The sequence below is a fragment of the Chinchilla lanigera genome, unplaced genomic scaffold, assembly GCF_000276665.1.
Source record: "Chinchilla lanigera isolate Chin_1 unplaced genomic scaffold, ChiLan1.0 scaffold00009, whole genome shotgun sequence".
In the NCBI taxonomy this organism is placed as follows: Eukaryota; Metazoa; Chordata; class Mammalia; order Rodentia; family Chinchillidae; genus Chinchilla; species Chinchilla lanigera.
In genome coordinates this window covers 16,036,663-16,062,673 of record NW_004955410.1, presented here as the reverse complement: position 1 = coordinate 16,062,673, position 26,011 = coordinate 16,036,663, and the positions used below count along the sequence as shown (strand labels likewise).

The following is a 26,011-nucleotide window of genomic DNA, read 5'->3' as shown; positions in this document are numbered from 1 at the left end:
CAAAGAGACAGGAAACTATGGGTCATATTCATGGACAACAAAAACAGCAATAGAAATTTCTTCTGAGGAAGTCCAGATATTGGATTTATTTGACAAAGAATGTAAGTCGTTCTGCAACGGCAAGCAGAAACACTGAAACGACACCCAGGATTTACAGACAGATTTATTTATGTTGATGAACACAGATCAGGATCTTTGGGATCTAGGGCTTATATTGGATAAGCAAGCAGGAAGTACAGAGGCAGCATGGCTTGTCAGTGGGGATTGGTGTATACAACATGCATATCAGTGACCAGCTGTTTCTAAGAGACAAGAGCAACTGGATCTGGAACAGGAACTATTTCCTGGGCAACTAACAAACCAAAGTACACTGGTGGTGGGGGGGCATTTTCTACTGTAAGTTAATATGAGTACGTTCAAAGAATTAAAGGGAATCAAGTTTAAAGAATCAAAGTATGAGTATATCTTATCAAACAGAATACCAGTAAAAGATTCAATTCCTAGTACTGAAGAAAACCAAGCCAAATCATACCAGAACCTCAAAAACCATCAAGTCTATCAACATACAAATACTAGATTTCTAAGAGGTGAGGACAGCGTGGCAAACACACAGATACAGGTTTGACAGTAAGATTCATATACCAGGGATTCTTAAGAAGGCATCTGACTTCCCATGAGAAATTATGCAACCAGAAAGCAGTGGGATGACATACTCAAAATGTTGAAAGAAAAACTGTCAACTAAGAATTCAATGTCCAGTAAAACTATTGCTCAAAATATGGACAAAAGGGATCAACAAATAGAAACTGAAATAACTCTTTGCCACTGAGTTTGCTTCATAAGAAACTAATGGGTTCCTTCAGGCTAAAAGGAAGAGATACTTGATAGTAACACATCTAAATGAAGAGGTAATTATAAAGGTAAATATGAAATATAGATGTTTTCTTACTTACAATTCTTTTCTTCTCATATATGATGTAAAAGACAACTGCATAAAGCAGTGATTGATTATAAAACACATTTGTGAATGTACATATAAAGATGTAATAATATATGATAACAAAGGAGGGGGTAGGGAACAAGCTAACACTGGAGCAAAGTTTTCGTAGATAACTAAAATTAAACTGGTATTAATCTTGACTACATCGTTTTAGGTAAAATGTTAACTGTAATCCTTACAACAATCACTAAGAAAACAGCTCAAAAACATGATAAAAGAAACAAGGGATTAAAATCATACTCTAGAAAATACCTATTCAACACAAAAGACAGCAGTAATGGGAGAGAGGAAAAAAAGATTTACAACAGAAAACAAACAGCAAAACCACAGAAGTAAATCCCATCTTATTAGTGATTATATTAAACATAAATGAAATACTTCCAATCAAAAGGTAGAACTGACTTAAATATGGTCCAACGATATGCTGTCTATATGAGATATGCTTTACATTCAAAGAAACACATGGGCTGAGAAAACAGCTTTTATATTTCACACTCAAGGGTGTGTAGGAAAGAAAAAGAGTACATGTGGGAAAGTACTCATTCTTCTACCTTTGTTATTACCTACCACTTTGGTCTTTCTATTCTTTTTATGTCCCGATGCTGGGAGAACATAAACATAGGCCTACAATACTGCTTACAGAGTGGTGGCAGTGATGTGTTTTGCGAGATAGGTTGTTAGGCAATTTTGTCACAGCACCAATATCATAGCGTGTACTTACACAAGCCTAGATGGTATTAGTCAATGCACAACACAGTTTCTTTATGCAATCAAGAAACACGTTAAACTGAGGTGGATGAGGCTGTTGCTGGTGTAGCACAGCCTGGAGTTTCAGGGTAAGCCCTCTGCAAAAAGTAGGAATACACCCAAAATGGTGATTAAAAAGTACAGCACAGTACGTATGACTGAAGGATGGGACTTGAGAGTCAGCCTGATCTCCAGGGGGAAAGAGGCCTCAGACCAAGTTCAATTATTTCAAGTACTGCACCTACATAATGCAGTCCCAATAAAAACCTGACATCAGAGCTCAATGTAATTGCTGGATGGTGAATTCACTCATGTGCGAGGAGGGTGACAGGTTCTGATTCCTTGGGCAGAAGGCATAGAAACTCTGCACTGAGGATCTTTCCATATCTTTACCTATCTATCTCTTGTTTTGGCTGTTCCAAGTTTGTGCCCTTTATAAAAACTGCATTTTAAGTGCAGTACTTTCCTCAGTTCTATGGGTCATTCTAGTGAATTTCAAACCAACAAAAGTTATTAGTGAGAACCTTTGACTTTGTAGCCAGTTGGTCAAAAGTTCAAGCACGTAGCCTGGGAACTCTTTAGACTTATGGCTTGATATCTGAAGTGGGGTAGTCATGTTGGGAGTGAGTCATTAAGCCTCATGATCAGTGCCAGAATTGGACCCTAGTGCAATAGCTGGTTTTAGACCCTCAGGGTTGGTGACACAATTGACAACTCTCTAACTCTGTTTTTAGGTATCTATCATTTCTAATACTCAGAAATGAAAACTGCAAAACTTCCAAAGATTTAGAGCTAATGAGTTAGCACGGAGAGGCGCATCTGCAAGTTTGCTGCATATGGTCTTGCCTGTGAGGTAATTTTAAAAGCCTTATAGAATGAAACACAAATCTCTTCATGGTATTTTAAGAATTTATTTCTCTGCTCTGCTTAGAGCAATCAGTCCATCTTTGATAGGCATATTAAAAAAAAAAAGGACTACTGATACAGGAAAAGGTACTGGACCAATCCATAGATTTTTAACTTATATGATAAAAAGTTATGGATATTTTGATGAATTTTCAGAAAAAATAGTAACATTTAAAATTGCTTAACAGCAAACCTGTTTCCAAGGAATTCCTCACTGCAAAACATGCAAGTGCCATGAAAATCAGTATCATTCCGTTCTTGCTGCTGTTGTTCCAGAACTTCTTTCTGTAAAGCAGAAAGAGATTTATATTATCTTTCATAAATACACAGTTAAATGAATGGAAAATGTACTTTGAAAGGGAGGAAGCTGGAATAGAAGCACAAAGGGAATAGTACATGAAAACTGCTCATATTTCCCGTTTCTCCATTCTTGTCTTTGCACCAAAACTCTAAGTCTACCACTCAACTATAAAATACTCATTACATAGTTATGTAGGAAATTCCAAGTCAATAGGTCTTACCATCTTCCTTCTGTCTTTTCAGTCATCTCTTATCTACAACTTCCTCTAAATAAAAAAATGTGGTTCAGACTTGCTCCTTCCTCTGAATCAACTCAAATAATTTAAAATATGTTCTGGTTATGTTCACGCTAATCAGGGTGGTTCTATACATTATCTTCTTTGAGGTAATTTTATTTCTCTTGCTTTTTCACTCATACAGAACTCTACTGCTGATTAATATCCAACTTGATTTTCTTTTCTGACTATAGTATGAAGTAAAAAACTCAGTAAAACTGAGCAGATCTGGATCTGAAATTTGGATCTCACTTATAATTGACATACTGTTTAGCATGTATAATCCTTAGTATTTTCATTTAGAAGATAAAAGAGTACTATCTCATAGCACTGTTTATATTATTCAGTAATCTGTGTAGAGTTCAACTGTATATGGATCATTAAATGTTGGTTATTACTACTCCCAAGAACATAAATTCTTGTTGCCCATTATGAACTATCTCTGGTTAAATGTTGCCTGTTTCGCCTTCTCAAAGGAAATGAAAAGTCTTTTAAGTAAAAAAAAAAAAAGTCCTCATAATACTGTTCTTATATTACATCTTCATAGTACTCTAGTTTTTCTTATAACATGGAGCTCAAAATAAAAGTTCATAAAATGTATTGACTTCATAAATATCTGCAGAATACCATCAAAATGAGCTAGTGTCTAAATGTTAATATATATCTTATGTGCAATTTCTGGGAATGTATCACAAAACATCTAGTAACATTAACCCATTCAAGAAAAAAATTAAGAGGCTACCATAATGAAAATGAATTCGACAAAACCTATTTTCTGCTATCATAGAAAATTAGGTATCAGACTTACCTTTTCACTGTAAACTACTTATAAAACCAAGTGCTTTGTATATTTTATGTTTTCAGGTTTTGGATAAGAGCACAGGGCTGTGATCCTTGGGAGAAAAATGTTTTCTGCAGAATATTTTCCAAATTACAACAAAGGCAAGTGGCACCCAAATGAACAGTACCTCACTGAACAGAGAAAAAAAATGAAGTTCAGGATGGTACAGTGGGTAGAACTGTAGCCCTAGGAGATATCGATAAGGGGCCTACAGAGAAGGAGCTCAAGAAACAGGTGTTAGGAATCTTTTTAATATCTGGCCCAATACTAAGCTACACATACTCAAGGTAGGACTCTGTTGGGGTGGAGAGAGGAGCTTCTGGGGCCTAGGAAGCTGAATGGAGACTCCAGAAGTTGCAGCACTGGAATATACTGGAGTTCTGACAAACAGACTAGAAAGGCCAGGTTCAACACTTTCAGGAACACAGAAAATATAAAAGAACACTCTTTAGTTCCGAAACGTTAAGGTTTTATGGTAGCAGCACGTGGGTGGATACAAAAGGGCTGCGGGTGTAGTTCATTTTGAAAATCCTGGGTTCAATTTCTATTACACCACCAAAATAAAAACAGCAACAACAACATCCCCCTGAAATAAAATCTGAAACAAAGCAAGCAAAACCATTCTGTCTTATATTTTTCAAGCTCATGATGATATAACCCTCATCCAAAGAAAAAGCTTAAGTTAACCTCTTCTTGATTTTGATTCAGCACAAATAATAAATGATTTTATGACAAAGCCAGAGTGATAGTAAGGTGTCTAAGACTTTCTTTTCTGTTAAAACATTTTTTATTAGTACATGTTTGCACTACATAATGATTACATTCATTCATTACATTCAAAATTAAATTCTATTCATTGACCCTGAAGTGCACAACTTAAATAGGCAAAGTGCTTTCAGTTCTTCTGGAAAAATACTGAGGGTGGGAATGGCTGGGTTGAATGGGACGTCTAATCCTAGTTTACTAAGGAATCTCCAGACTGATTTAAAAAGTGGCTGCACCACTCTACACTCCCACCAACAGTGGAAAAGAGTTCCTTTTCCCCCACAGCCCTGCCAGCATTAGTTATTGGTTGATTTTTGATCAGTCTTACATTCTTACATCTGGTGAACTGAGCAACTTCATTGAAGATAACAGTATGTCATGTAGCAACCACTGTTAATTCCTATCTTTTTTTTTTTTTTTTTGAGGTCATGTATCATTTTTGCTTTTGTCTTCATTGTTACTGTTTTGTTAGGTTTTTTTTCTCTTTAAAATTAAGAAAAAATAGGTAAAGTGATTCATCTTAGGTGAGCCTAGTGTCCCCTATGGTAAAGTAGAGGCAGTGTGGGAGAGTCATGCAACAAAGTAAGAAGATGCTGGGTTTGCAAGGACACCATGCTGTTCCTTCCTTCACTTGTTGGTTCCTGAGCAGCTCACACACGGCGATGAGAAGATACTGTGGATTCTCAGCTGGGTCAGCTACATTAGCTGCAGCCACAATGACAGACAACAGTTCTGAGAATGTGCAAGTTCTCCTTGACCTTGCATGTTCTGTACCACTAGAATTTTTATCAAGTTTACTTCCTCAAGACTAAACTTTGCCCAATCTCTACCCCTCTTCTGTCTTTTTTAAGAAATGAGGTCTCACTGTTATCTTGAATGAGCTGGCCTTGAACCCCTCAAACAATCCTCCTGCCTTAGCCTCCTGAATACCTGAGACTATAGGTGCACACCATTACGCCTGGGACCACTCAGATTCTTTTATGTCCTTCCCGGACCTTTCTATAAGAGAAGTTACTTAAACCAGTTGTTGCTCTACGCTGTTACTTTTCTCAATTTAATATCATCAATGCAAGCAAGGGCCCAATTATTGGAAAAACCAGACATGAAGGCACAGTAGTTCATCACAAGTGCTTTTCGGTTCCAACTTTTCAGCTTCAACATGTCCTGTCATATCTGGTTCTTGTGGTTACAATACTGTAAATGCTTTGCCTCGTTCTTCCTGGCTGCTTTCCCAATGTATCTCCATTAGCATATTCTATTTCTGTTAGCCACTTCTCTACCCCTCCGGTCTTTTTTAAAAAATGAGGTCTCAATAGTTATTTGTCATAATTAATTAATGTGTCATATGTCATAATTTAATTGTCATAATTAATTATGACAATTGATAAGATTGTCCCTGGCCAGGTAAATCAGTATTTTCTATGAGTGCTAGTGATGGTCTTAATATCAATACTATGACAGTGACTTTTTACTTTCTCCTACCTGTTCAACAACTATTGAGAATCTCAACATAACAGCAAGATTTCTTTTGTAACCAGTACTCTCAGCACTGAAAGTAATCTCATGAATATTATCTACTAACTACCTGTTAAGAGAGGTTACAGTGGTTGTGTAAAGCGACAGTTATTTCGTGCTAAAGTTGGTGTTAGTTTTACTATATATATGCCTTCCTTTGCCTTACAAGGTAACCACTTTAGCACATGTACATACAGAGCTTGTAACACTGGTCTTTCTACCTAGTGAAAAAACAAGTTCAGAATCCAGGGGATAGAGATCTTGAGAGGTAGAGTAGTACTAAAATCTTTCTACGAAAAAAAAAATCACACAAAAGCTTCATTGCAATGCATCAAATATGAATAAAGACTAGCATCTGGCGCTGTAGAACATACTGAAATACATTATATATATACATACACACACACGTGTGTGTATGTGTATATATATATATATATGTTCAATTATGCCTTATTCCTGATTTAATTTTAAAAAGTATTCTACATAAGTATATTCTCTAAATCATAGAAATTTTAACTTGGCATGTAAAGGGTTAAATTTTGCGCAGGATGATTTCCAAGGTCCATGTTTCTCTGCATTCCAAATTCAAGAGGCAACTTAACTTGTTCTCCATGATATATGTCCTTGCTAGGAACAATTACTATCACATTGCATTGCAATGCAAATATATTTTACTTTCAGGATCTCTTTTTTTTACCTAAACTCTGTGCTTTCCTTATTTGATTTTATACTCTCATTTATGGTCAGCTATGTTCATTTCCTCTTATTTACTGAAGCTTTTCATCATTTTAGTGGGTTCACTTCTGTATCTAACAACTCCCCCCATCTATATCTCGTTCTAATTTTCTATCCTCTGTCTAGACCCCCTGTTCTTCCTCTGAACCTGGAACAAAACTACTACAGGGCCTCATTCCAAATGCTGCTAAAGAAAAACAGAAAATCCAATTTTGAAAGCGAGAATAAATCAAAGTTTAAGTCAAAACTGGGCTTGGTGGTACACATCTGTACCTCACCAGTCTGGGAGTCTGAGGCAGAAGGATCACAACTTCTACCCCAGCTGGGCAATTTAGTGACTTAGTGAGAGCTAAGTCTGAAAATGAAATGAAAAATTAAAAGCGCCGGGGAATTAATCCTGTGTGAAAGCTGTAATTCAATCCTCAGTACCAAAGGAAAAATAGGTAGAAAATATTTGGTACTTGAGAAACAGCAGCTCCTAGCTTCTTCCTTGGATGGACTTGACGGCAATTACTATCATCTGGTAGGGATGATTTTTCCCTTCCTTCTGTGTTCTCTGCAATTTGAATCTCCTGAGGTTATCAGGTATGAAAGAGATGACTTTATAGGGAAGACTTTCCTTATATATACATACAGAAATATGCTTATCTGATGAATGCCCAAAGGGATAGAGGACAAAATCTGATTTTACATGGACCTACAAAGAACTACTCTATGCATAGGTAGTGAGCACATGGTGACTGGAAGTGAAACACTAGAATTGGTACTCAACAAAACTGGAAGCAACACATGGTTATTTTCAAGGACTAAAACCCACAAGCTTTGTTCTAGCACAAAGTTTACAGTGCTCAGTACCTGATCTTAACCTAGGTTTTTAAAATTCTTTCACACTGCTTCCCCATGTAACTCTATGTATAGGTAGAGCAAGTACACATACTATAATTTGTGTATTACCCTTAATAGCAGTCATCAACTACCTATTATGATTTCTTAGGCCATTAAATGACTTGAAGTAGTTCTTTCATCATGTGCCCAGCTTTGCTCAATAGAGTCCTCTACCCTTATCTTTTAAAGTGCACTTCAAATATAGTATCTCTGTAATGAGAGGAAAAACCAATCAGGCCCTTTTCTGAGCAGTAGTGCTAAATGTGATCTTGGGCATGATTCTTCCCTAGGACTCAGTTTCCGGCGATCTCCAACTTGTGAGATCTTCCTCTTTTAATAGTTTATAGCATCAACTGGCATTTACAATAATTGGTCTTCTGGAAAGCTGTGTCCTAGCATTCTTCACTGATAGAAAATGAACTCATTCATGCCCTTTGCACATAACACCTTAGAGGAGATTCCCAATATATGAACAACAACTCCATTTACACCCTGGGCACACACACATATTTTGTATCCTGAAAATCAAGATGGCCTTCTGAAGGGAGATTTATAACACACTTGATTGTCTCTTTCTGAGGTGGAGTTAGCACTTATTATTTATCTCATATGTAATGTAAACTAAGAAGCTTCCTGTAACAAGTTGATAATACTTGTTTAAATAAAAAATAGCCTGCTGTATATGTAAACTCCTTTAAGAAAGGAGCTTTACTGTTGGTTATGATTTTAACAGTCTTAAAGTTTGTTTTAAAAAAAAAATCGTAACTGACAAGTTTCAGAAATATATAGATACAAAAGAATTTTTTACATTGTCTACATTGCTATGTGTTAGGGATCTGGGGGACATTTTTTTCACTGAAAAAAGAGAAACTTTTTACTCTTGTTACTATATATATAAATAACATAACAATATTTCTAAGATGACTTTTTGAGCAAACCTCCTAGGAGGTATTAGAAAAGGAAATGAATACTTGTAATTATTAAACCTAGTAATTAAGGAAACTAAATTTATTGTTATGAAACATAATGATGTATTTTATATAAAAGTGTTTAACAATTGAAGTAAGCCGGGCATAGTGGTCCATGCCTGTAATCCTAGCACTCTGGCAGGCTGAGACAGAATCACAAGCTCAAGCCCAGCCTGGGTAACTCAGCAACTTAGTGAGACCCTGTCTCAAAAAATAAAAAAAGGCTAGAGATGTAGTCTAGTGTGATGGCCCTGGGTTCAATCCCCAGTATCACAAAACAAAAACAAAAAGAAAAACAAAAACAACTCACTAGCCTCAGACTCAGTTACTGATGCATGTGGAAAAGAGCAATTTTTTTCAAAGTAAACCTTTCAAAGCATATGGATTAAGCGAGGAAAACCTTGTAACTGCTATTAGGTCTACGTAATCAACTAAAAATGTCCTCCTCTGTAAGTTCTCAGAGGGCAGAAGTGTTTAATTCACCTTTGTGGCCCCCGCTGTGCTCCCTAGGCGTATATAGCATAAGTGGAACTGCTGGATTTCCTCTGGCCTATGTTTCCTCAAATCCTCTGAGTGGTCAGAAGAACCAAGGTTGGAGAAGGCCACATTTTAACTGTGCCCTAACACCTTTATGCCCAGGGCTGTCTACCTGCTGTGCTCTGAGAAGACAAAGCTGAGCTTGACGTTTTGAGCTTCTGTCCTTTGGAGTAAAGATGTGGACAGCTGCTGAGTGGCATTACTCAAGGAGAAACAACATGAACAACATGAACCTTGGGCAATCAAGGAAAAGTATTTTACTTTTTGCTTTATTTCTCCTCTCCTTCTTTCCTTTCTTTATAAAGCTTGGCATCTGACAGAATTAGTTACAACGTATGTTTGAAGTCACTTATGAACAAAAAAATACAAAATTAGAAGACAATCCATAGAAAATACCATAAAGATATGCAAATCAAAGCCTGATTATCAGCTTTATGGTTTTATGTTTCTAAAGAAATTCATGCTAGACTATATGCTGGGCTTTATTCAAGGACTTACAGAATTCCAGGATGAAGTAAATGTCACAGATGTTATGTGTTGGAGTTTATCAAAGCAGCTGATGAAAGCAGATAAAAATTTCATTACAAAATAGGCTTGGATAAAAAACACCGCACATTTCTAAGAATACAAGGTTAACCTACATACTAGGCAATGAGCTATAATAACAAGCTTTATGTTTTTCTAATTGGTATAAAATGTCAAATATGGTAGCAAAAGGGTCAGGGCCTAGTCTCTCATCTTTATTCATAAACTGAAACAGCAGACATGCCAGATGGCACTCAATAGTCATGGGGGATTAACACGCAGGTAGGAAAGGAAATTGTTGAGTTACAGTGAACATTATAAAAATAAAAATCAGCCAATTTAGGATACAGTACTCTGGACAATAATGATAAGTATAATTTGTATATAGAAAAGAAAATCTAATGCTTAACATGACCAATCTAGTGAACAGTTTATATAAACACAACAAAATAAAACTAAGGCTGATGTTATTAACCACAGATATCAGTGTTTTTGTTTGTTTTGGCACTACTGGGGATGGAACACAGGCCCCTGTATATGCTAGGCAAGTGCTCTACCACTGAGCTACATCCCTAGCTCCCTTTTCCTTTTTGAGACAGACTCTTGCTAAGTTGCCCAGATTGGCCTTGTACTTGTGATTCTCTTGCTCAGCCTCCTCTGTAGCTGATATTACAGGTGTGCACAAAAGCATTTTATGGACATAGGCAAGTAACAGGTTTGTAAATTTCCTGGCTGAGTGGACATATCAGTGGCTATAAGAGAAAATAGTGTCTTCCTAAGTTTCCTTCTCAGTCTAGCTAAAGGCAGCAGTGAAAGAAAAGCTGTTAGGAACTCTCAGTCAGGGACACCTCTCCACCATAGAACACAACAGGTCTCCCCACCAAAGTTATGCCACTTGTCCCAAAGCTCCACAGGAAGGCAACAGAATCTCCTACTTCTCCACTGTTTGATTCTAGAACCATGGATTATCTCTGAGGTTCTGCAATTATTTCAGGTGTATCTTTCCCCATTTTAGTAAGTGTTTCAGCCTGATGTAAAACAAATTAGCACAGAAATGGAAGATAAGGAAGAAAGAAAAAGGGGATAGAGTGGCACACAAACTGACATTACTCCCTGCCCCACATTTAAACCTAAAGGTGGATCCCGAGTTTGGCTTTTCAGCTTTCATAATTGGCTATCAGCCTTCCGAGAAAAAAGAAAACACCAGGCAGAGAGTCTATGTACTAAAGAATTCCACTGGCCATTGTTTTTTGTACTTCATAAACCCGTGGAACTTCTGGGCCACTACAGTATCGTTGTTATTCCTGCTAGGTCCTTGGATTATAGCTAATAGTTTATGCTAACAAGATGACTCAGGATGGGGAATGGCCATGTCAGAAAGCAACCAAGTGATTAGTGGGTTGGGGATTTGAGCCTATGATATCAGCCTGACTGCTGGGTGTGGCCAGTGATTTAATCAATCATGGCTACTCAGTCAAAGCTCAGTAAAAACTCTAGACACCAGAGCTTCAGTAAGGTTTCCTGGTTGGCAATACTCAGTATGGTCACATTATGATGCCAGGAAGATAATATATTGCTAGAGACAATAATAACTCTAAATTAGGGGATCTCCCAGATGTTGTTCTACATGTTTTCTGTTTGGCTTGTTGTATTTGTAGCCTATCCTATTAACATGATAGTAATAAATACACTGTTCTCCTAAGTTCTGAGAATGATGATAACAAATTATTAAATTTGAAGAGCAGCGGGGCCCTCTCAATCAAGAGTCAACTCATCAGGAGGAAGGTGGCCCAGACACAGCCCAAATCTTCAGCTGGTGTCTGAGGTGAGGATAGTCATGTGGAAGACAGGCAGGAGATTAGGGCATGGCCAGCTGGTTGGGAAAGTGGATGTGACATGTCAATCACAAAGATCCAGAATACACGCAGAGAAAAACTTCTTAGGGCCTATACCTTGGACAGATCAGAAAGTACTATCTTCAGTTCTTCTGGAATGAGATCAAGCAAGATTTTGACAGGATAGCCTAGATCGTAAGTCACCCTGAGGAGAGAGGGGGTGGTGTTTACCAAAGACATTGGCCATTATTAACCTTTTAGCCACTGTGAGCTTTCTCAGTGCTCCACTCTCACTCTGTAGAGCACTTCTTTTTCTACCTTTAATTGGCTTGCTCTCACTCTGAAGAGCACATGTACATTTCTCATTTAAGGACCAAGTATGTTCCTGTGAGTAGGTCATTAAATGAATTGATTGCTAAATGAGGTATTGTATATAGCACGTACATTACAATATTCAGAATAAAGAAATGGTCAAAGGAAACGCCAACTTGATGATTTTGCTTTTATTTGCAGAACTCTTACATGCAGTACTGTAATGTATAAAAATACAAAAGTATAGTATTGTACTGTGAAGCACAGTCATTAAAAATTATAGTACCATATACACAACGTATGTGTACAGACAAAAGACTTTGAGGCTTTATAAATAAGATGTATAGAACTGTGCAAAAAACAAAAAAGATGGGTGGTGATTTTGAGCAGTGGTCACAAGTCCAGCAGGTCCAGTCGTTAAACAGGTAGGTTGTTAAAGAAGGAATATCTATACCTCTTTCTCTACCTTGCATAAATGGAAAACCTCACTAGGCTTTTGCATGTGCCTTGTCCCATTCTTTGTTCAGGATAACAACCTGGAAAGAATCTCTGGAGAGAGCCTAAAGCACTCCAGAACCTGGTAACAGAACTGTGTGCTTACTTTATTAAGTTTGGTCTGATTGTTATGGAGGTAGTTATAGACATTGTGCACCTGAGGGACTGGGATGGGAGAGGGGGCAAAATATCATACATTGCCAGTTAATTAAAGACTTCAACACGTAATACATTTATCATCATTTGTTAGGTCTCAGACCCAACGCAACCTCACAGAGCACAATGACATCTTAAGGTTACATGCTGTGCACATTCCTTCTGATACCTGGCCACCTGGTGTGTAACTCCAGAACAAGGCATACTGCAATCCCAGTTGCCACAGCCTATAGCTCAATGATATCAGGAAAGGAAGGTCCTTAATGAACCACTTGCCTTGTGGGGGGGCCTGGTTTAAATTATGAACTTATCTTTTGTAAGTTTCTTAGGTAATTAAAGCCCTTAGGAAAAAGGGGTCTCTAAAAAGGACAGAAAGACACTGTTCAATTCCTAAATAACTTCTCTGTAAAATGTTAACAGGCATCATAGTTACCCTACTTTTCTGGATCCCCAAAGTAACTTTTGGGTGCATAAAAACATCCAAACTGCCCTCAGTGTAGAAACCTCTGTGGCACTGCCAGCCTTTTTACTTAAAGGTGTAACTCTGATTCTACTTTACAATAAATCCTACCTATAGTTCTGCATGCCCTATGTGCCTTGAATGAGTTCTTTAATGATGGGCACAAAGAACAGAGGACCAGGGAAAGCCAGGGACCAGCTCCTCACTGCACTTTCCTGTAACACAACTACGGGCAGCAGGTGCCTGAAGTTACTGTTGGCACATGACTAGACTATGCGATATAGTGGCCAAAAGACTTAGAGCAGATGGTTGTTCTCATAATGATTCCCAAAACAAGTTGACTCTCATGCCAAAGCACATCTACAACAGTGACAGCAGTGCAGAGATGTGGGCTATGAGTTGCTGTGGCATACTATGAATCCTTGCTCTCTACTGACTGGATGTTGAGAGTTTAAGGCATCTAAAACATGTATGAACTTCCTCAGCCTTTCTTTTTCAAACATGATTTTTCTAAGTATTGGTTGGCTATGTTTAGGCTCAGAGAACAATGCCTCCCTGAATATGGCCTTTGTTGGCATGCTGAGCAATGTGCCCTAAGACATTTAAAGGGCTTGCAAAGCAGTTCAGAATCCAGGTCTTTCTAGTGTCATCTTGCTCTTCCCAATCAAACACAAGGAGGGGCTTTCTACAAAGGTCATGCATCCATCTGTCTAAACCCCAGACCTGCCAAAGAAGAGAATTTCCTCTGGCCCCTCTCCTGAGCTTTAAGTAACTAAACTCACAGGAAGAAAGACTGAAGTCTGACAACATACCTGCAGAGATTTCTGTCACATACCATTGTCCTCCGTTTTAGTCCCATAAAGAATAATTTACAATCCATCCTCTGTTCTGCAGGCCAAACAGACTCTGGCCTAGGCTGCTCTACATATCCTCAAGCCCACTGGGTTTCCCTAAGTTATTTAATATTCTCCTAAAATTTGTCTTAATTTTTCATTCTCCTGGTCCCAAAGAAAAAAGGTGTAAGTTTCTGAATTATGCTGAGCTAATAAGTAATTCTACTTTAGTGATTTTCTCCTTGTGCTGTGATTTGCCCTTTTGCATCTTAGTAAATTTATGCTTTTTCCTATTTCACCAATAGCTTAATCCAGTTAACCTTCTGAGGGCAGAGGAAAAATTTACCTTTGTACTTACAGTTATAACCTTGATTCTGCCCTTTCTCCAGTTAAATATGTGAAATGCTGCATTTCTAAGCTCTCCCTGGGACACAGAGTCACAGGCCTCAGCAGATAACCAACAAACATCTGGGTGGATATTCTCATAAACACTGCATGGTCCTTGATAAGGGACATGCTACAAAAAAATATGGCTCTTGGCATTTGAGAAGGTAGATGTAGAAACTTCACTCTCACTTTCCTGTCTTCCTCCTTCCCTAAAGCAGATCATAAAAGCTTCATTTGAGAGGTGCTCTCCCTCTACAGAAGGTGTGGAAGAATCCTTATCTCTGAAGACAAGGAACACAGAAGGATCTGAATGAACAGGCCTTCCTAATCAATCCTGTTTATTACTAGTAAATGACAGTTTCATCAAATTTGGCGTAAAAATGCACAGGTTTCTGTTTCTTTGGTTCTCCATTTCTTTTCTTTCTTTTTTTTTAAATTTCATTTTAAAGAGAGTAGTAAATGAGAAAGACAAAAAAAAAAAAAAAAACCCCAAAAAACCCCTGAAGAGCAGCATACCAGCATCACAAACATAAACAAATCAAGGCAAGAACATTTAAAGTGAAACAGGGTTTCAAGACAAAATAATATGAAGCAACAGTGGTTATTATATTACATATTGTTATTTTCAACTATGTTGCTCAGATTACCAGATGTAAGAATGGAAGATTGTTCAAACCATTAAAGAGAATAAGAAAATAATTATTAGATGAAACATTAGAGATAATACAGAGTTTCACTAGACAAGATGGTATGAATTCACCATGGTAATTCCATCGCATATTGCTACCTTCAATTCAGTTGCTCAGATTACCAGACATAAGCTTGCAAAATTGGTCAGAACATAAAAAAATTTAAGCATTAACTGTTCTTTCAATATACCATCAGACATCAGCAATACAGTTATTGCAGCTATTCATATATATATATTTATATTTTGCCTTCTTTCTTTTTTCTTCTTTCCCTCATCCCAGTTGTTACTTCCTTTCAGCAGTTTCTTTCCCTTTCCTATCACCTATTGTATGTTTTGAGTTTTACTTATTCTTTCAGGTTCCTACACCAGGGAGATAACAAAGGCTCTTATGTTAAGTGATACATTAAATACATTTATATGCCTTTCCTTCCTTCTTTTTTGAGATGGGGGGGTCTTACTATATAGTACTGGCTAGACTTGAACTCCTTATGTAGTCCTGAATGGCCTCAAATTTGCAATCCTCAGACTCCTGACTGCTAAGATTATATGAATGTAGCACTATAGCCAGCTGCTTTTCTCTGGCTAATCTGTGGTATGGTTTAGATGGAGGCTGTCTCTCAAAGTCCTCAGGTGTCACAGGTGGGAGCTTTGGCAGGGAACTGCATTATGAAGCTGCTTACAGCTGACGTGCTGTTAGGAGGTGGGATCTGGTCAGAAGAGGTGCATCACTGCGGGTGTGGCCTGCAAGTGAGCATCCCCCTACAAATACTGTTCCTCCCTTCTCTCAATGCCTCCTGGCTACCACGACATGAGCAGCTTTTCCTCTACTACACCCCTCTGCCATGCCATTCTGCCTTGTAGCTGGCCACCAACTGTGGATATAACTGTAAGTCCAAATAAATCTCTCCTCATTTAAGTTGAAGTGGAGTCACTGCTATGACTGTACCTGACCATGTGGTTTATTTGCCTTTGGAACTGGTTTACAGGAGGACTTCGGAAAGGTTTGGAGATCCTGCCTAGAGAAGCCCTAGACTGCTGTAAACTGAGCTTGCAGAGAGATTCTGGTCAGAGCTCAGAAGACCAGAATTCTGGTAGAAATGTACACAACAGCTACGTGCTACTGGGAAGAGCACCCAAAAGCTGCCCTGATACAATGCAGAGGGCCCCTAGGGGAGAGAGCCAGAGCACTGAGAAATACTGTCTCTCTCCTGAGTTCTTCCTTCTGAAGGTATCTGAACGTGTAGCAGTGTTTTGTGGAATAAGGGCTGGAAATAAACACAAGCCAGAGAGAACTTAACTAGTATTCTGTTAAGCAAGGTCTGCAGTGTACTTTTCTTAGAACATTGAAGCAAGTTACAGGAATGTATTTGGTTTAAAGAACACAAATATTAAAAATTAAAAATCTATGAAAATGAAGCCTATTCTTTTAGAAGATAGGGCAGGTCTGGCCACAATTCTATGGACAGATGGTTGGAAAAGAGGGCAGATGAGGAGACCTACAGTACCACACGCTGGTCACCTTGTTCCCAAACACATCGAGGCAGGAGTAAACTCTGCTTGTAAGATCCAACCATAAAAGAGCCTCTGAACAAAAGAACAAAACCTCGAGCATGCAGGATCTCAGAGAAGAAAAAACCCCGAAGTGGGATCAATTCTGGAACAGCTTAAATTTAGATGAGAATGGGTGCGTTCCAAGTGGAATGGCCAGAGACAGTTCTAAATTTGGGATTTTCTTAACTTTTCAGCTGTCAATAAAAGTTCAGGATAAAAAAAAAAAATCTAATAGCAGATGTTCAATAAAATGGGAACTTGAAAGTGACAGAAATTAAAAATTTGATTAGTCAGATGAGGAAAAGGTCAGTACTATTGAAACAAATGAGACACAAAGTACTAGCTTTCTTCTGAAATGACTTATTTACAACACCAGAACCCAGACTGCAATACACATGGCAATGCCCTGGATATGTCCACAATGCTACTACTGACCTTTCTTTAAGAGACTGCACATTAGCAGCTTCTAGCACAAGCACTGCGGATTCTGGACTGGCACTCCTTTGAGGACTGGACATCAACACATGGAGAGAAGGGTACACAGCTGCAGTGATGCAAGAGATCAGAGGAGCCTGCTGCCCTTCCCCATTTCCACCCCTCCACACATAAAGAAATGAAGACATTTTAAAGAATATATATACAAGTGTTTGTTTTTTGGTGAAAACGGCTGGCTTGGATATTCCAACTGGCTAAACCAAAGCCATATAGCCAACAAAATTTTCCCAAATATTAACTAAAAGCCTAGTATTTGGGCTTTGCAACTTGTGATTTCTGTGTGGTCACATTTCATGCTCTTCAATTCAGAAAAGGTTTAAATCTTTCTCACCTACTGAAAATAAATTAACTAATCGATTTAATTTATTTTTACATGTCTACTCTCTAAAACACTCTAGCTGATAACTAACATTAACTCTCCACAAAGGACATTTTTCCTAAATCATTTCAGGCAAACATCTGAAATTACTCTAAACATCTTAAAGCAGGTGTTTAAAGCACCTCCAAAGTACCCAGCTACAGTATCATTCTCCAGATTCACCTCAGATACCACCTTCTCCAAAAACTCTTTCTCCCCCTTCAGAAAGATCATGAAACTTTTGGACAATAGCACTGAAAGCAGTGCAAAAGCCTTGGGACAGAAGAGCAACTGTACCTGAGGAACTGAGACGTGGCCAGTGTGGCTGGAGCAAGTCAGGGGGCACGGAGGGGAGGCATGTACCAGACCCTCTAAGACCCTGGTAAGGAGTCTGGGTTTTTACTGTGAATACATCTGAAAGTACTGGAGCATTTTTACTATTTAGGATTATACGATTTGAATAAGTGGACATTGTACAAATTTCTGAAACAGTCTTGAAATTGTTTTAAACTGAGGCAGGTTTCATGATGCCATTTCTTCTTGTTCTTTCTGCTGTTTCTTATTTATTTTGATTGTAAGATTGCATTTTCATTTTAATCATATTCAACGTTATGGTAAAGGTGTATTTTAAAAAAAATCACACCCTTATTCTATCTCATGTAACATTTGAAGTGAGGAAATTACATTAAAAAAATCTAAGTAAATTCCCACTAATTTAACAATTATAGAACAAATCTGGTTAACAAAGTAAAATGGGAACATGAGGAAATTTTGTTTTCAGATATTAATGTGTAGCTTCTACAACTTTCAGAAAGGAATCTTCTTGCAGCTTGCTTATGTAATGTAGAAGCCCTCTGACCAGGGTCCAGTTAAAAAAAAACAAAGCTACTTACTTCCTCCTCTCCACTTCCCAAAAGAAATCCCTTTTAAGTGTCCAAGGTGATGAATAACATTGGGAAAGACTAAACTGTTTGCCAGAATTTGATGACTTCAGCACTGTATGCAGAAAATACACTTACTGTACTTAAAATACATGTAGAGGCAGGAATAACCGTACCAAAACAAGGATTAATAATGGCATGATGTACTTTCTTAAGAGCAATCAATAAAATCCACTTTGCTTAGTATTTTATGAGACAGTCGTAAGTTAACTTTGCCTTAATATCAAGGATCTTAACAAATAAATGAGAAATCAGGCTCAGTGGCATGTGATTATAATCTTAGCACTCAGAAGGCTGAAGCAGGAGGATCACTTGAGTGTAGGTATTCAAGACCAGCCTGGGCAACAGTGATACTATACCACAACACACACACACACACACACACACACACACACACACACACACGTGTATGTGTGTGCAAGTCCACCCATGTTACTGGCTAAAGAAAGACAGTAAAACAACCTAGAGAGAAATTTCTGCTTTTTCTTTTTCTTTATTTGCACTGCTGAGGATTGCACTTGTGGCCTAACATGTGTAAGGTGAGTGCTCTACCTCTGAGATCGACCCCCACCTCTTAGAAATACCTTACCGATGATGTTATACTCCTCCAAGTCCATGCGATTTGATCTAATATCTCACCTCCCTGAGAGACATCAGTCCTTCCCACCCTTTCTGAAACTGCAGTGAAAAAGCCAATCACCATCTGCTCGCTACAAAGTATAGACAGACAGTATTTTTTTTTTTTTTTCTGCTTTGACTTTCCCTGGGGTAGGTTCTGAAGAGTAAAGAAGACACAGAACAGAGTACCTAAAAAAATGAACTATAACAACAAAAAAAAAGATATGAATTTAGCCATTCACATGGATTGGATCATCATAACAAGAAGGGTAGAAGTACAAAATAAAAGGAAAATGCAAGAGTTAAACACGTACGACATTAGAAAAGTCAATTTCCTATTTTTATTAAAGATAGAAGATCATCTGGCTTATGTAAACAGAGTTTAGAAAACTGAATAGGTGGCTATGAGAAACTGCAAAATCTCCACACTCTGGACTCAAGATGAAAGAAAGCTATCAATCAGCACAGCATGTCTTAGGAACATTCTGGATTAAAGATAAAAGCTATTAATCAGCATGGCACGTCTTAGCATATTACCTCCCTGAAGAAGTCTTTTTCTGGATAAACTGGGGGTCAGGTATAGCCCTAAAGATAGTGTTTCTCTAAAGACACAAGAAACTGACAACATAGTACCTTCAAGTTTTAAAAGAAAATAATAAAAAGTTTCGGCCTAAGAGATTAAAAAATTGCTACCTACTATTTATGTAGGATGATTTTCTTAAAACATTAATAATTATTACATACCTATTTATGTGTTGTTCAGCTTTTAAAGTTAATTCTAAAAAAAAAGTCAATTTAGAAAGTGTCACATTTGCTTAGGAAGGAAGACCCAATTTTATAAAGGATCCTGGTACAATCGGAAACAGGCTTGTGTTCTGCACTGAAAACAGAGAAGTCTGATTTACTACCCTTCCTATTTAATACAGTATATAACTGTGTCTGCAGGGATGTCTTCTTAATATCTGCCCTCCTTAATATCTCACATAGCCAATGTATATAAAACGTGCCACAGAAATTTGTAAGTTCTTGTGGAGAAGTTTAAAGTGGTAAATTTTAGGATTCAGATTTGTATGTTTTCAGTCTATGTTTCATTGGTTTCCCAACGAAAACATTACTTACTTAATCTGAAGGTTAAAAATCACTCAGTAACTTAATCTCTGTTGGAACATTAACAATATGACATTCAATGAGGGAAATCACCTTATATGTAGGGAATATTTATTCTAGACATAGTACTAGAAATTATGTTATGTTATAAGCTAGAAATTTTGTAAGAAAGGTATGACTGTAAATTGATATTTTACTTTGAAGTGATTGGTATGCAACAATTTTTACTAAGTCTCTAAAATTAATAAAGAAAAGTGGCTTGAGAAAGAAAAGTCTTAGTAGGAGATATGTCATTTCCTTTTGTTTTGCTTTATTATGGGATGAAGATAGATATATGAAATGGGATTAAAAACAAAAATACTTCTTTCTCTTTAGATAATCAAATTGCTTCATGTGTTACAATTTTCATAAAATATTTATAGATGTCATGAATGTTTTGTCAAGCTGACATTTATAGTAGTCCTGAAAATAAAACCACTTCTATACCCTTACATGGATGTTACCCCTTCTTCCAGTTTAGTTATCACATCTTGCTATTGAGAGCTTATAAATGCCTATATATTTCCTGCTGTAGGCAAATGGAAAAATGTTTTTTTGTTTTAATGCTTCAGTGAAAAAAGCATACCCTGTGGTTAAAGATATCTTTTTGGCTATTTTACATCTCTCTTTTAAATCAAAAAGTTCTGACTGTATGGCTTTATAGACATACCAAGCCAATATTTCAGGATTAAACTTTCACGCTCAAAGACAAGAAGCATCTAATCTAATAAAGAAGGCAGATTTTTAAACAACTAACTGTAATTGAAAAGGCAAATAACATAGTGATGCTATTAGAGCTTACAAGAGGTTATTCTGAAAGATGGCTTCAGGAACTTTTGTTTTTTTCTTTTTTCTTTTTGAGACAAGAGTCTTGCTGTGTAGTTCAGGCTGGCCTTGAACTCGACTACGTAGCCCAAGCTGGCTTTGAAACTCACAGCGATCCTCCTGCCTCAGCCCCCCGAGTGCTGAGTCAAAAAAACAAGGGAGAAGGGCACTAGAAATTCAACTTAAGCCTAGAAAAGCTTAAAAATAGGTAGACTTTTGAAGAAAATAAAGTGACTTGCTACTTATTTTTTCAGATTAAGACTGTGGAGGGGATGTCAATTGACTGAGGTGAGCGCATAGCAAAAGTAAGTTAAAAGCTGTCAGACTGCAAAGAAGGGTAAGGACACGGAACGCAGGTGGAACTGACAGGACTGGACAAATGACTTAAAGATAGAGGTGAGGGTAAAAATACTCTGGATTTAATCCATATGTATTTTTCCTCCATTTCCTCTAACACTCCAACTAACAATTCAAATCCTTCTCTTTGTGTAGACAGTACTATTATTATCAGCTAATATTTACTCAGTGCTTTTCATGTGTCAGGTATTATTTTAAGTGTATCACATGCATTCTTTTACCTAATCTTCAAAAGCACTATGTGATATTCTATTACTATCTCTATTACTAAGAATATATATTTGGCTTTTTTCTAACTAGACCATACACTCTTATGATATGAACTATGCTTTGTACTTACATTGTCATATAGATTTATCTGCCATAATGCTTGCTTTCAACAAATCTATCACTGTTAAATTGTAAAGTAAAAAGGCATCTAAATTTTCGTGGCTATCAAAAATTATGGGGCAAGGAATACAGCTTGTAGCACAGTACTTTCCTGGCATGTGTGCGCCACTGGGTTCGATTCTTAGTACCAGATTACAAAAAACAAAACAAAACAAAACCCCCCAAAACAGTGCAAATAAACAGAACTCATAAAATATGGCAGTCAATTCACCACTGTTTTGAACATTGCATAAGGTACCGCTATAGGGAGATAAGAAAAACCCAGGAAGCCTGTTACTTCACTGGAATTATTATACAGGAGAAATAATTTTTCTTACATGTAACCCAACAATATCACCTTCCCCTTATTGGGAGAAATAAGCATTTGGAATGTTTATAAAATAACATAAACTATTCAAGAGAACGAGCCGGGCATGGTGGCACATGCCTGTAATCCCTGCATTCGGGAGGCTGAGGCAGAAGGATCATTGTGAGTTCAAGGCCTGCCTGGGCTACAACCAGAGCTTAAGGCCAGCTTTAACTGCATAGCGAGACCTGGTCTCAAAAAGAAACAAAACAAAACAATTTTTCAAATTTGATGATGATGGTGTTACAGGACTTGGGTCTCTGAAGAACACAGCATGAATGTTTAATTTTGACTTTTTCGTCTTTTTGAGACAGGATTTTGCTGTGCACTTCAGGTTGGCCTTGAACTCACTTGGTAGGCAAGGCTGGCCTCAAGTTCACAGTGATCTTCCTGCCTCAGCCTCCTGAGTGCTGGGATTACAAACGTGAGCCACCACGCCTGGCTAGCATGAATGTTTAAATGACACCTCTCTTCACAATGTATGCGGGCAAGTCTAAAGATACAAGGAAGACTTACAAGACACTGCTAAATAAGGAACAAGTCAAACTCAAATTACACAGATAGTCAGAAATAATGGGAAGTTGAATACTTTTTTTTTGAAGTTGAATACTTTTAAACAAAATGAATTACTTAAAATCAATTTATGATGAACTTATGGAAATGAAAATTTTCATATCTTCTATATGCTACCTTTTCAAAAAACCAAAGACGCTGAGGTTTTCAAATTGGCTTGTCTATGGTTAAGGCTAAAAATGAGAATCGCTACCATGTTGATTAAACCATATGCTTAATTCATAAAGTAGTATAAAAGAAATGCTAGTGCATAGCACATTGCAGTGAAAAGGAGAAAAAAAAGGTTAATCAATTCAACTCAATTTTAGCTGAAGGCATTTTTCCACGACTACTGAACCCTAGCATGTGTCAGGCAGCTAAAATTAAACTAAAACGTGCGAGCTCTGTTGTTATTTTAGAGATAACCCAGGAAGCAAATAAAGCCCAAAATTCACTCTGCATTTTTAACATGAAGTACTTTAGTTTTCAATCAAGTATATACATTTTTAAGACCTTTATGTCTTGTCTCTTTTGTGTATGTTTGAAAGTTTCCACAATAAAAAGTACAAAAAAATTAACAGTAACAAAAAGATTCCGTACATATTTCTAACACATTAATCACCCTGTAAAACAAATACGTACCAGTCTCTGGTTCTGAAGCTCTTCCCTAAGGATTCTATCTTCTGGTAAAACATCACATAACAAAAAATAATTGTCCTGTTCTTCTGTTGAGAGATTAGGAAAATGAATGAGAAAATAAATATTTATCATTTTCCAAGCGGATTTATTTTTTAAAATCTGTGTGCATGTGTGCACATATCCGTGCCTTTGTCTATTACGATATACTCTGCTTTAGTTTTATTCAAGTTTGGCAAAATAAGCACTGTAGTGTAAATTTAGCAATCAAAAAAGGGAGAAAAATTGTAACTTAAGATTATTCCTTTGAAATATGGAAGAGATGTTAGCCAAGACATGTACTTACCAAATGGAGCTGTGGAATTAATTCTTATCACACTGCAAAAATCTGTGATGGGCTGTTCAGTGAACCTTTTTCTCCAATATAAAATGTATCTTAGAATAATAAAAAAAAGATAATGAGAAAATCATACTACGTACTCTATAATGATTAGCTATGTGAGAACATTTAATTACGCCAGAGCAAAAAATCAAATGTTGACTGAAAACTGATAGAAAATTTGTGAATACAAAGTCAGTGGAGCATTCCAGAGGTATGAAATAAATATTTAACGAAATGAAATTATTCATAAACGCATGAAAATGATTAGACATTATTATCCCCAAATTCAATAAACAGATACACAAAAAAGTTAAAATGAATTATTTTAATGTGATAATGAAGCTTTCTGAAATAACACCTAAGTTTGTATGTATTTAAAATGCAACAATTAAATAGGATTATTACACATTCTGCAGTAAAGAGCAAGTTGAGAGGTTATCTTATTTATCAAAAGAACAGGAGTCACTAGAATAATGCAGAGAGAAATCAGTCTACATTCAATATCCACACAATAAGACAACATTTTCTATGGCCACACTGTGCCTGAAATAAGTCAAATTTAGCCTTTGGAAAAATAGCTGAGCTTACATTTCTGCTATCTAATGAGAAGAGTGAGAAGGATAAATTTAAAAGCAAATCATAACCCCCACAGACCTGCATATCTGATGAAAAAGGAAATACGATGACAGGATTCAACAAGCTGTTCTTTTCATTTATCTAACAAGATGTATATTGGCAATTGCAATCTCATTTATCAAAGGGCATAAAGAAGACTGTGTCTGCCTCATGTGGAGAAAGGAAGCAGGAAGGCTGACTCTACACTGGCACTTTATTGTGCTATGCAACTGAGGATAAGGAAGGAACTTACACGAAGGAACCAAAGTTCTATGAAGGAAATGAGACTTAAGAAGAGAAGTGCATGGAAAACAGGAATTTGGACCTTAAAGTTGCTTGGCATAGCGCCTAGCAGTGCCTTGTGTATAGCAGGCCTGCAACAGTGCTTTAAAGATGTAGAAGATATTTGAAGATCCCTGTACATTTCTCTAAAGTAGCCTCCAATATCAAATATTTGGTCTCCTCTTTATTTTTACTTTCCTTTTTCTTACCATTAATTTACCAATTCAGTGATGCTGCATAGATAAAACATTAATGTATCAGAACAACATCTGTGCTGGTGAGAGACCTGAGAAACTGAGAACCATAGAGGGACAGGAAGAGTGACAGAGACTGAGTGTGACATGACACAAGCTGACGTAAAATATAAATATGAATGGATGACATCACTGAGTTAAATAAAAATGTCCATGAATAATTTATAAAAACAGAACTATATGTTTTAGTTCTTTATGGGCAAGAGGAGAATCCTTTCCTTATACAGTGCTGGATTTTATCTGAAGAGATCAGAAAATGCAGTCTTGGGCTGCAGCTCAACCTCAGATACTACAGATGATACGTCGTTACTCTGTGGCTAACTCACTGGCTTCCACATGCCCATCTCAAGAGCAGAAGGCATACCGTATCCATCAAAGCAAACAAAATGGGAATATGTATCTACAAAAGGTCAGACACCGGCCAGCTTCAGCACCTTCCATGTCTCAGTATTTTCCATAGTCCACTCTTTTTCTCTCCGCTAGTTGCTTTTTTTCCCGTGGGGGAAGAGAGGAAAAAGGGAGAAAGAAAAGGCAAAAAGAGGCTTAAGAGAGCAAAACTGCTATTCCTGACCTTTCCTTATTCTGCACTCAGCATCTCTTCCATTACACAGTGGTGTGAAGGATGAAGAAACACAGGATGCATATTAGAGATGTCAGGGTTAGAAGACAGATTTTCTTCCAAATTAAAATACACAAACATCTATCTTCATGACTAATCAGAATCACATATGGTAGAATCAGGTGCCAAAACAGCTGACTTCCAAAGACATGGGGGCTGAAGTGTCTCTGGAGTTTTCTCACACACGCCATTATGGAGAGGTCCTCCAGTCCTGGCTGACATTCTAATGAGGATGACCTGGGTAACATCCTCTAAAGGAAAGTGACCACAACAATCAGCCCTAAATAATAACAGTTTTATGCTGGCTACTGCCTGTCAAAAGGCAATAATAACTCCTTGAACACATAGGCTGCTAATATTTGAAAAATTTCAGAGTTAGGAAAGAACCCGTGTGAAAGAAGATGGCCAGGTAAGAGTGTGGATGCTACTAACCAGACTGCTCTCAGAATTATCACTGACTTATTTTTTAAATTAAG

General features: G+C 37.3%; 1 protein-coding gene across 5 annotated transcripts in view; it reads right to left on the bottom strand.

The window, feature by feature from the left end:
* Znf277 (zinc finger protein 277) overlaps window positions 1-26,011 on the bottom strand; it is a 111,959-nt gene that overhangs the window by 20,809 nt on the left and 65,139 nt on the right. For all 5 annotated transcript variants that reach the window (XM_005377316.2, XM_005377317.2, XM_005377318.2 and 2 more), the window contains 3 exons: window positions 23,730-23,818; window positions 23,390-23,472; window positions 2,847-2,938 (listed from right to left, as the gene is read on the bottom strand). In XM_005377316.2, coding sequence (XP_005377373.1) covers window positions 2,847-2,938; window positions 23,390-23,472; window positions 23,730-23,818 — 264 coding nt within the window. The remainder of the gene's footprint in view (window positions 1-2,846; window positions 2,939-23,389; window positions 23,473-23,729; window positions 23,819-26,011) is intronic.